The 12,135-nt window shown below is 32.9% G+C and overlaps 1 protein-coding gene across 2 annotated transcripts; it reads left to right on the top strand.

Moving 5' to 3' along the window:
• The first annotated feature begins 454 nt into the window (after positions 1-454).
• On the top strand, positions 455-8,030 carry LOC100249626 (probable potassium transporter 13). Of its 2 annotated transcripts, none has more exons than XM_010647661.3 (9): positions 455-682; positions 3,610-3,841; positions 3,941-4,189; positions 4,537-4,587; positions 4,868-5,128; positions 5,213-5,265; positions 5,518-5,632; positions 6,177-6,431; positions 6,594-8,030. In XM_010647661.3, exons 1-9 carry the CDS (start codon positions 641-643, stop codon positions 7,574-7,576), a joined length of 2,241 nt encoding a protein of 746 aa, XP_010645963.1. In that variant the 5' UTR covers positions 455-640; the 3' UTR covers positions 7,577-8,030. The 2 variants fall into 2 exon arrangements, with proteins under 2 accessions (XP_010645963.1, XP_010645964.1); XM_010647662.3 differs by having other exon boundaries at positions 3,610-3,753; positions 3,925-4,189.
• The last annotated feature ends 4,105 nt before the right edge of the window (positions 8,031-12,135 follow it).

A 12,135-nucleotide genomic window follows, 5' to 3' on the forward strand; every position in this document is an offset into this window, starting at 1 on the left:
CATTTTAATCATGCATTCTTATCAAATTATAAGGAATTTATATTTTACAGAACTACTAATTTTATTTATTATTGTCTAAAAATAACTTGTTTTATCAAATTATTTCGATAATTCGTTTTATAAAGCCAATGGGATTTATTTATTTATTTAATTTCTATAAATTCAAGAAATCCCAAAATTCAAGGTATATATATTAAAAAAACATTATAAAATTCCTTTTAAATTGAATTTATGATATCCCCCTCCCTATCAAGACCAATAAATCCGAATGTCCCCACAGACCCAAATATGATGGTTGATAATCTTGACTCAAAAATAAAATATGATATCACAACATTACAAATGAAAAGGACTCACCAAATAACAAAAACCAACAACTCCCATTAAAAAAATATATAAGTGTAAAGGTTTTTGGCGCCCTTTAACAAAAGAAAATAATCACTGTTTCTTTCCTCACACGTTCCCCTCTATTTTTATTACTCTCTCTTTCTTTCTCTCTATAAAAGTCTAATGGACTTTCTCTCTCTTCTGCTTCACTTCCTTATGTTATAGACTTTTCTAATTTCTACTTCCCTTCAGTTTGTATATTTTGGGATTAGGGTTTCGAGTTTTTGGAGGCTTTACTGGGTTTCTGAGGAGTATGGATCCTGAATCCGCTTCTTCCACCCGGGACTCCAAGCTGGTGATTTTTTTTTTTCTTTTTTTTATGAATTGAATTTTCAGTTGGGTTTCGTTTTAGATGAATTTCAATGTACTCGAGATTGTTTAGTTGTTGCTGTAATTCTCATATTGAATTCTGTTTGATTGTTAGTGTGATTTTTCACATGTTATAGCGTGTTTAACTTGTATTTTTTTGTTTTTTCAAAAAAATTCTGTTCTTAAGGTTTTTCTGATTTGAATTTTCGGTTGGATTTTGTTTTAGTGCAGTTTCCATACATGAAAGTTCGTTTAATTGTTTCTGTAATTAATTGCTTGTATATTTTCTTGTTAAAGTTTGTGCAGTTTTCAGTTGGGTATAGCTTTTTCAAATTTTTTCCTTCTGGATTTGTTTTATATTGTTTTTTTCTGTTACCCATGTGTATCTTCTTTTGTCATTTTTGAGTTGTGTGATTAAACTGGGTGTTTTTTTGAAACCTTGTTGGTGTTTTAGGTTCTGTTTTAGTCTTGGAAAAGTGAGGAGAGGGAAAGGGAAATGTTCGAAATTGGCTTCTCTTTTGAAGCATCATTTTAGTTGTTTTCCTTTTCTTTCACTGGCTTCCCCTTTCTGATAACCAAAAAATGCTAGTGAAAGAATCTGAAACCTTTACCTTTGATTTGACTCTAATTTTGAAGTTCAGTCTATGTTGGATTATATGTTTAAAGAACTCTACATGGACTCCGATGTTCTGTTAGGTTCTTGGGAAAATGCTCACTTGACCTTGTTGGAATCTTAGACCTTGACCTTCATGTTGATTTTAGTTCACTTGAAAAGTTTGGAGAGGATTTGAAGTTTGGTCTATTTGTAGCCTAACAAATTCATCCAGAATTTTGCTTCTGGGATTCTTGGTCTGCTGCCTATGAAAAGTTTTTTTCCCTCTTTTAATTTTTTTTATACTTATTTGATAGAGGTCTAAAAGAAATTAGTGGTCTAGATTTAAATAAGTTTGAAGTCATAATTTGTTTTTAATAATCTCTTCTTGGCAAGCAAATGGGCCTTTTAGAGTAACCAGCATTTCAGTGTACCAAGATTGTTAAGCCATAAACTCATTTTTTTCCTTCTTTTTCACCTGTTTTAATTTCTTCTTTTTCTCGTGTTTTAATTTTCAAATTTAGAGGTTTAATTGTTACCCCCATGTTTGTAGAGGTTCTTAGCACGAGAGGAGGTTAGCCACATGGATGGTGGACATTGGAGAATAATTTAGTAAACTGTAGTCCTGACTCCTGAGGGATCAAAGTGTTGGGCATAGGTTTGTTTGGATTTTTGGAAGGTGTGAGGGAAAGATAAGAGAAAAAATGAAAAGAAAAGCAAGATGGAAAATAAACTACAAGTTTGAGTTCTTCTCTTCCTTTTTTCCTAGTTTCTTTAGAACGAGGAGTTTTAAGATGTGTGATTTTCCCTGCACTTTCCATCATATATTATTTTGCTTTCTGTTTTTCATTACACCCAAATATGATGAATTGGTTTTCCTGTTAATTTTTTCTTCTCTCTAAGATTTTGAGATCCAAAATAGCCTTAGCAAATTCCAAGCTGATGAATTGTGAGCTTTGGAGTTTGGTTGTATGAGCCACTTTGGGGCCTTTCTTTTGGAGCCTATGGACACTTGCTAGCCGGCTAGTGCAAGCCTAGCTAATAGGACACCTCTAAAGCCTTGTAGCATAAGAGCCTTCTGGTGTGAAATGTGCTGCATGTGAAACATATTCAAAGTTAATGAACTTTCAACTTGATTGAAACATGTTGAACACATGTTTGGTCTGTCCCACCTTGGGAAAAAGTCTAACTCTTAACAACCAAATTAAGACAAACGTCCAAATTTAGCCACTAAATTAAAACTTCAAACCAATCTGCAGATCCACATGGGAAGTGCAAATATGGATATTGGCATTCTTAGTTTTTTACTAATGTTTTGAGTTACTAAAGTCATTTCCTTCTTATCTTTGTTAAGGCTCTTTTAAACCTCAAAAAAAGGGGGGAAATGCTGAAGGAAAGAAAAACGCTAAAAACAACTTGAGAAAGGAATACTTTTTTTTTTTTTTTGGAGCTCCTAAGGAAGTTCTAAAGAAGCCTAATATTTCCATTATATTGGTTGTGTTAATATGCCTGTATATCATTCTGCTGGTTCTGGATGAAACTCAGGATTGTTTAATAAGCATATTAAGCATTGAAAGTGGTTCCATAAATTCAATCTGCTTGATAGTGTAAATGATTTTTATTTTTAACAGAGTTTCACTTAAAAATTTTCAAAAATTCTCAGTCTTACTGAGTGCACTTCACATTAACACTTTCATTTGTAGAATGCAATTATAGCCCCTTTTTTCCTAAAAAACAAGTCCTTGTTCTCAAACTTTGTATCTTTATACAAAATGCTTTAAGACGATTTTGTCTGAATATTTGGTTATTCTTTTAATCCTACGTCTTTGGAAAGAAAGTTGATATAACCATTTATAACAAAAATATTTTAATTAAACAATAAAATATTAGACAATTGTTACTTTAAATTTTATCTTCTGTCTAAATCTCTTGTCCTTTTTTTTGTATGCATTTCAGGATTTGGTTTTATTTTGTCTTGGATGCAATTTTTGTCACTGTAATCATTCTCCTTTTTACTTCTATCCCTTTTTTTGTTTTCATCTTCGTATCCATCCTGCTTGAATGTTTCTTCTGACGTTTGTTGGTGTTACTTGCCTTTTGCTTTTTATATTATTTTTAATATCTTAAACTGATGTTTTAGTCTCTCGCGCCTTTACCTTTAGCATCAATTTCTTTTCAATCCTTTTAAGATCCTTTGACTAGGACAACCGTTTTCTTTGAATCTTCTTGATCACCCTTTAATGTTACTTTCAACATGTTTTTGTTTCATTACTTTAATTTAGAAAAAATTGTAACCGCATTTTTTCTTGTCATAATCTCAGAAATTGTATACGACTACTTTATGTCTGGCATATCAAAGTTTTGGGGTCGTATATGGTGACCTAAGCATATCACCAATCTATGTTTACAAAAGCACATTCTCAGGGAGGTTGAGACTTCACGAGGACAATGATGAAATTCTTGGGGTACTTTCTTTGGTCTTCTGGACTTTGACTCTTATCCCTCTCTGCAAGTACATTATATTTGTATTAGGAGCAGATGACAATGGTGAAGGTGCTCCCAAAGACTTGGATAAACCTTCTATGAACTTTTTATATACAGAAATAGATTTGGACTTCCTTTTGAATTCCTTATAGAGCCTTGTTGCTGCAGGTGGAACATTTGCTTTATATTCATTACTCTGTCGGCATGCGAAGGTGGGTCTTTTAAGCACTTTCCATGCATCAGATGACAATGCATCTTTTTACAACTCTGGGCCATCTTTGAAGGAGACAAGAAGTAGTTCTATTTTGAAACAATTCTTTGAGAAGCATTGGAGTTCTCAAATTGTATTATTGCTATTTGTGCTTCTGGGGACTGGCATGGTTATTGGTGATGGTGTCCTGACCCCATCGATGTCAGGTAATTTTTTTATTTTCCAAGATTGCATGGATTGCATTTGAATTTTCCAAGAAACTAAGAAATAGAAGCATGATCAAAGAAGTCATAATTTATCACACAGCGAATTATTTTGGTGCTGTTTTCTCTGTAGAGCCATCAAATAAGATTCTTAAGGTTTGGTGATTTGATATTGTCCCAGAATTAATTGCAAAATATTAAGCAGCTTTCCTATTACTAAACTGCACTGATTGATTTATTTCTTTTCTTTGTCGGAGTGATTGCTTTCTATGACAATTAATGAGTTATGAGTTTGTTTATTTTTTGTTTATCAATTTGCTTATTTATTTGTTTGTATTTGGTTATTACAGTGCTTTCTGCAGTTTATGGTGTTAAAGTCAAGATTCCGAATCTACATGAGAGTAAGTGAAATTAGCATTTGGCTTCTTAGTATGTGGGAGAATATGGTTTGAATTTTAATCTTCATCAAATTAAGGATACCGGTTCATGATTTCTTTTGTAGTTAAAGATATGCATTGTAAAACTATAACCAAATAGAGTGATCAGGACACCTTAATGAAAATTGCTATAAAATTTCCTGTGGTGTTTTTCTAATTTTCTACAGGTTTACACTAGTGTAGCAGTGCCTTTATGATCAGTATTGTTTAGTTGTATTTTCTTAATGTAGTTTCTTATTTGCAGATTATACTGTATGCATTGCTTGTGTGATTTTGGTGGGACTGTTTGCCCTTCAGCACTATGGAACCCATAGAGTGGGCTTTCTTTTTGCTCCCATCCTGATAGCCTGGCTGTTAAGCATCAGTGGGGTGGGAATTTACAACATACTACACTGGAATCCTCGCATTGTCAGTGCTCTGTCACCATATTATGCATATAATTTTTTCAAGGAGACTGGAAAAGATGGATGGAGATCTCTTGGAGGCATTGTCCTTTGCATTACTGGTTCGTTGGTTTCTCCTCCTATTACTCTGTTCATTCTTTAGTAAGATTTTCTCCAGAATAAGCGAAAGATCAAATTTCCATCAGGTGCGGAGGCCATGTTTGCGGATCTTGGTCATTTCTCTCAGATATCTGTCAGGGTAAGGTTTTTTCATCAGTCCCTTGTAATTTGGTAATGAGTTTAAAACAAATAAGTGACTTTAAAGTTCCTTCCAATAATCTTTCTTATTCTTTTATAGGTTTATAGAATATAATTTAGCATACAATTATTATTTAGCTTTCTTAGGTTGGTGTTTGAAATGAATTTCTCTGGACTATTTCTAGTTACAGATTGTGTTAACTAATATAATTACATGAGTACTGATGACAAAATGTTGTTTTCTGATGAGCAGCTTGCATTCACACTATTTGTGTACCCTTGCTTGATTCTGGCTTATATGGGTGAGGCTGCTTATCTTTCCCAGCACAAAGAGGACCTTCAGAGCAGCTTCTACAAAGCCATCCCTGGTAGGTGCCAACTTTTATACCTTTCAAATCAAGATATTATTATGATTATTATTAGTATTTCTATGCACACCATATTTTTTTGCTAGAATCTGAGTCTTGAAACAGTAATCACATGGCTCTACTTTGAAAAATTTGGCTCCAAGTGAACTGGAATTTTTACCTCACTTTTAAAAATTAAGTAAGCAAGATTAATTTGTATTTGGGAGAAGAAAGTTAACTTTGATTGCCACATATAACAGAGGGTAATTTATTGGTAACTTAAAATTTTCAGGATGGCAGAACTCTCATGACACTCATAAATAGGGTAAAGCACATGTTTTAGAAAAGTTGCCATTTATAAGTGGAGAAAGGAAGAGATCATGATAAAAGCATATCTGATGGCTTATATCCTCAGTTTGATTTCTCATGCTGCTAAACTTTGTTGCTAAGTATCCGTAAGCTAAACTAAACATTTTACCTTTCCTCTTTTCTCTGCATCCAAGAATTGGTTATAGAAATATTTCTGTTGGGCCATATTCCATGATTCCTTGTTTTGTCCATCCAGAGGTTATATTTTGGCCGGTCTTTATCATAGCGACTCTTGCAACAGTGGTGGGAAGTCAGGCTATTATTTCCGCTACGTTCTCTATCATCAGCCAGTGTAGGGCTTTGAGTTGCTTCCCACGTGTTAGGATAATACATACATCAAACCAAATACATGGGCAGATTTACATACCTGAGGTGAACTGGATTCTAATGTTCTTGTGCCTTGCCGTTGTCATTGGCTTCAGAGATACTGACATGATAGGCAATGCTTATGGTACATACTTCCATCTCTGTCTCTGTTTCCCCACCTCCCCTTACAGACACCCCCAACAATTTAGAAATCTAATAATATGAGTATTTTCCCTTTCTAGTATTTCCATTCTATTTCCATTTTTTGTCAAATTAGCATTTTGACATGTTTGTCATTTTCTACCAGGACTTGCGGTAATCATTGTAATGTTGATTACCACCTGCTTGATGTTTCTTGTAATTGTTATGGTTTGGAAGCGAACTATTTTGGTGGCAATCACATTTGTGATCATTTTTGGATCCATAGAGTTGCTCTACTTCTCCGCATGCATAACCAAAGTCCACAAAGGAGGCTGGGTCCCTATTGTTCTCTCCCTGATAGTTTTATTTTTTATGAGCATCTGGCACTATGGGACTTTGAAGAAACGTTCTTTCGAGTTGCAGAACAAGGTATGCCTGGATACGCTCCTAACACTGGGGCCAAGCCTTGGCATAAAACGTGTTCGTGGTATTTGCCTAATCTACTCCAATGTGGTCTCAGGGGTCCCACCAATGTTTGCTCACTTTGTGACCAACTTTCCTGCCTTCCATGAGATCCTCGTATTTGTGACTATTCAGTCTCTTACAGTTCCAAAAGTTCCAGCTGAGGAGCAAGTCCTTGTCAGCCGCATTGGCTCACCAGAATATCGTCTCTTTCGGTGCATTGTTAGGTATGGTTACAGAGATGTAAGGAAGGATACTTATGCTTTTGAGGGTCATGTGGTAAATTCTGTGGCAGAGTTTTTGAAGGGAAATAGTGATGGTTGTGTTGAGAGTCGAGCATATGGAGGTGAGATGACTGCGATTCGGCAGCCATCAAGCCAGCTGGTGGATGTGGTTATCAGGCAACCAGAGAATGGAGCTGCGACTGGGACAAGCCGGAGAAAAGTGAGATTTTCAGGTGTGGGATTCAACAAGGAAGTGGAAGAACTTGAGGCAGCAAGGGAAGCTGGACTGGCATACATGATGGGTAATACCTGTGTCATGGCAAGTGAAACGTCTTCATACTTGAAGAAGTTTGTGATCGACATTGTATACGGGTTCTTGAGACAAAACTGTCGCCGTCCAGCAACTTCACTCGGGGTACCGCACACCTCTCTTATTGAAGTTGGAATGGTTTATCGGGTCTAACATCATATGGTAAAAATGTTGGGCCTGTTGCATTCTTTCTTGGCAACCAGGGAACATGGAATAGAGGTGGATTGACTTCTTGTAGGCAGGGTTGTTAGTGAGAATTCAAGGTGTGATTCTTGTGGGTTAATGCTGGTGGAAAAGGTCTTAGGAAACTACTTGTGTTGGTGAATAGAAGACAAAAGTGGGAGAGGCATCTTGTCTTACAGTGAAAATTGATAACAAAGAACAGGGTTATAGAAAGAACTACACTGACTGCAATTAATTGTTCACGGATGAGGGAATGACACTTGGTGTACATGTTTCTCTGTTTTATAGAGAGGGCAGTTTTAGGAGCCTAGGATCATTGCAAACATGAGCTATGTAACTAAAGAATTGCGTGTTATTATGAAATTCTCTCTCTCTCTCAGTATTTAAGAATGATCTAATCAATGAAGCCATGTCTTTGATTCAACAGAGCCTACTCCTACTCCTGCACAAACACCATGTAATACACGGACTCTTCTGCTTTTGTGAGCCAGGTATAAAGCAAAATATAACTGTTGAAACTCTTGTGATTCCTTCGAACATTCGGTTGGAATCGGGTCACCTCCCTATCATTTTCATAGCAAGAGCTGTCTTCAACCAGAAAAGGAAAAGGAGGTGGCCATGTTGGGAGAAAGTTGTTGAGATTCTTCCTTACAAATAATATTTATAGGAATGGATTTTTATGAAACAACTTATAATGGTTCCGTAGTCCATTCCAAAGTTAAAGTAGAGGGAGATTGGATTCCCACTTGAGCTTCCACTAAAAAAATGTCACTCAAAAGTTTAAAAAAACATTAAAAAAAAAAAAAAGAGAAAACATGAATAGTATTTCCCTAGATCATAATAATCATTTCATTTTCAAAATATTAGACCCTATTATTGGATGTGGGTAACTTAACTTGGCAAGTGGTCTTAAATTTAAAAGAAAAAGGAAAAAGGAAAAAGGAGTGGGATGAAAATTAAAATGATAGCATATTACTTGGATCATTAATTTAAGTATGTCCCACCTCGAATGGAAAGAAGATTGTGATTGTGAGAGAGAGACAAACGTAATTCTCTTTTCACATACCACCTAACTCTATGTCGGTTTTGGGAATTTTGAAGGAAAATAAGGAAAGGGAAAGGAAAAAAAGAAGATGTGAAAGAAAATAAAATTAAATTTAAGCTTCTATAATTTAAAAATATATCAAGATATCAGTAGCAAACATCTCACCACCAATTTAATTTAACACCACACCATCAATTCCCAAAAACAACACAAAGAAATAAACGCTCTCTACATTTTGAGAAACGTTAGGTGAAATGCAAATTGGGCTTTGAACACACCAAATCTATACAAAATTTGATACCCAAAAAGACAAAAAAAGAGCACATATTCCTCCAACTCTACATATGGAGAAAAGTTTGTGAGATAGGGTCCTACCAACACCTCAAAAAATACATCCAATTTGGACAGACCCATATGCTCAATTGAAAAGGAAATTATGCATATATGCAGAAATTGATCTCTACTTATGGAGAAAGGATTGTTCCTTCTTCAAACCAAAAAAATTAAGTACAGATCTCTCTCAAACAATGTAAACCGTAGCAACAATAATCACATGAAGAAATTCTCCAATCCACAAAATTCCCAGAGCTCTCATCACACTCAACTTCACCGAAACTTATCAAAGAATACAACACTACTTGTATGGATATTATTCATTGTTTCAACCCACAACCAATTTACACAAATCAATACAAAAATTTAACACCCACGAGGAAAACCCCTAAATACAACACAAACAAATATACCCAAGAGGCTTAATTAAACATTGGCTGAGTTGTCTGGCTTTTTGTGGGGTGGAGGTGGTGAAGAAAAACCTTCACCGCTGCCTGGTGGCGGAGTGGGCACCCCAAAGACTTGCACATTGGCGAACGCCTCCTTTCTGCCTTTGGCTTTTCCAAGGAAGTAACACCCAAAACCAAGTATTATGGAGAAGAGAATCAGAGGGAGAGAAATCACCACCTCCATACCCATGGCTTCCTTCTTCTTCAACTGAGAATAGAATCGGAGGCAGCAGCTTTGAGGAGAGATGGAGGGTAGAGAGAGTTGGGAATTTTTGGGAGAGAAGGACTGCAGAGAGAGAATTTAATAGAACACGCAACGGTTGGCTTAACGTTCAATCTTCCAACGGATACTTTTCATGTGGGCCACCTTAGAATGTGTGCTTTTAAAAAACTGTACTATTTATTTTAACGTCATTTTAAAAAGGGAGAATTGTGTTTTGGGCCCAGCTGGGCCCAAAAATTAATAAAAGATCCTCCAAACACCTATAATTGATTGTAAGGATATAAGGTTGGAATAGACAAAAATACCCCTTTTTACTTACACCCATCATTTTGTCTTTATACCACCACTCTTTACATGCCCCATCCATAAAATTCTCATTTATTTAATTATTTTTTAAACTCCTTTAAAAATAATTGAAAAATCAACATTATTTTCTATTTTTAAATTATAAATAAATAAAAATTATATTAATGATTCAAAAATTATTTTGGAACATACTTTTGGAAAAAATATTAATTTAAATGAATAAAAATTATTTTTTACATTTTACAAGTAAATAATTTAATGATTAAAACACTATTTAAAATAAATATATTTACTATTTTTTTTCTTTTATACTAAAAAGTATTTTAAAGTTTATTTTTTTTATTATTATAAAATAAAAAGTTTAAAGTTTTTTTTTTAATCTTTTTCTTTCCATAGTTTAATAATTTTTTGAATATAGACTTTTGTAATAAGTTATATGAATGTTCCAAATTTGTTTATTAAGGAATTTTTTTAATGATTTGAATTAATTGAAAATTTATTGAAATGAGAAAAAAGAAAAAGAGAGAAAGAGGATAGATGAAGAGTTTTTATTTTAAATATCCAACTAAAATGTTTTCGTATATAGAAATGGATTATATCAATACATAGTATAGTAGAGATTGATTTTTTTCTCATACAAAAGGGTTAAATGATATGTTTACTCATTTTAAATAAAAACAAGTAGTTAAAAATTATATAGATTATGTTTGAGATTGGTTTTAAAATATTTTTCTAGTTTTTATTATTTTTTTATTTTTAAAAATTATTTTTATTTTCTATATTGTCTCTTTTTGAAAATACATTTAATTAAAAAAATGAAAAATATTTTTAAAAATGAAAATTGAAAACCTTGTTTAATACTAAGATAATAAAAAGAATTAAATTTCATTTATTAATTATTCTTTTTTATTTTTAAAATATAATATGTTCACAATTAAATAAAGGAATTGGTCAATTGTATATTTTTTTTCACAAAAATGTAATATGTTCATAAAAAAATTGGATTGAAGTTTTTCATCATTTTTTTAATCAAACTACTAGAATCATGTTTAATACAAATATAGGCATATATGCACTACGGGAATATGAAATTTGTGTCACTATATAAGAGTATGTATAAGGGAAATGTACTAAGTGTACAAGCAGTGTATAACATAACCATTTATAAAAGATTTCAATCTATTTTGAACCACTCCTTTACTTTCCTTGTCACCCACAAATTGCATACTCATGTCATGCACTTTATTTAACTCCCATATGGAAATTTCAATACTTTCCCCAATAATGATGTTTGGAAAAAAAAAAAAACTAACCCTAATTCATCCATCCTTTTATTAGTTAAACCATTAGAAATATGGTTAACATACCTACATGGACATATTACTTAGGATAAATATATTATACAATGGTATTACACTAATTGTACAAGGGAAATGTACTAAGTGTACAAGGAAAATGTACTAAGTGTACAAGAGTGTACAAGACTACCATCTATAAAAAAATTTAATCGATTTTGAATCACTTTTTCATTTTCCTTGTCACCCATAGATTGCATACCTATGTCATGCAATTTATTTAACTTTCACATGGAAATTTCGATACTTTTCTTAGTAATAATGTTTGGGGAAAAAAAATTTAATCCTAATTCATCCACTATTTTGTTAGCCAAACCATTAGAAATAAGATTAATATACTTACATGGACACACAACTTAAGAGGGATATATTGCACCATTGTACAATGATGTTACACTAACTGTACAAGGGAAATGTACTAAATGTACAAGGGAAATATACTAAGTGTACAAGGGTGTACAAGGTTACCATTTGTGAAAAATTTTAGTTAATTTTGAATCATTTCTTTATTTTATTTGTTACCCATAAATTATTTATGAAATTTGCACTATTATATAAGGGTGTTACATTAACTATAAAAGAGTATTCCAAAATTAAAGTGTTTATTACAAGTAAACCGAATAAAATATATATTTTTATTATTTTACCTTTATAAACATAATGTTAGAAGATATTAAAAAAATCATATTTAAATAGAATTAAAAAGGATAAAAAATTATCTTTGTAACATTTGTAATTTTTTTTTATAAAAAATCATTAATTTAAATTATCAAGTTAATTTAAAATAATTTTTTTGTTGTAATTATAGTTTTGAAGAT

This window comes from Vitis vinifera, chromosome 10, assembly GCF_030704535.1.
Source record: "Vitis vinifera cultivar Pinot Noir 40024 chromosome 10, ASM3070453v1".
Lineage (NCBI taxonomy): Eukaryota > Viridiplantae > Streptophyta > Magnoliopsida > Vitales > Vitaceae > Vitis > Vitis vinifera.

Bases quoted from the DNA above. Each gene is read 5' to 3' on its own strand.
- LOC100249626 (XM_010647661.3), top strand. From the start codon at position 641: ATGGATCCTGAATCCGCTTCTTCCACCCGGGACTCCAAGCTG. The intron at 3,842-3,940 runs GTGCTCCCAAAG...TTGTTGCTGCAG, and splicing joins AGCAGATGACAATGGTGAAG to GTGGAACATTTGCTTTATAT. The intron at 5,129-5,212 runs GTTCGTTGGTTT...AATTTCCATCAG, and splicing joins CATTGTCCTTTGCATTACTG to GTGCGGAGGCCATGTTTGCG.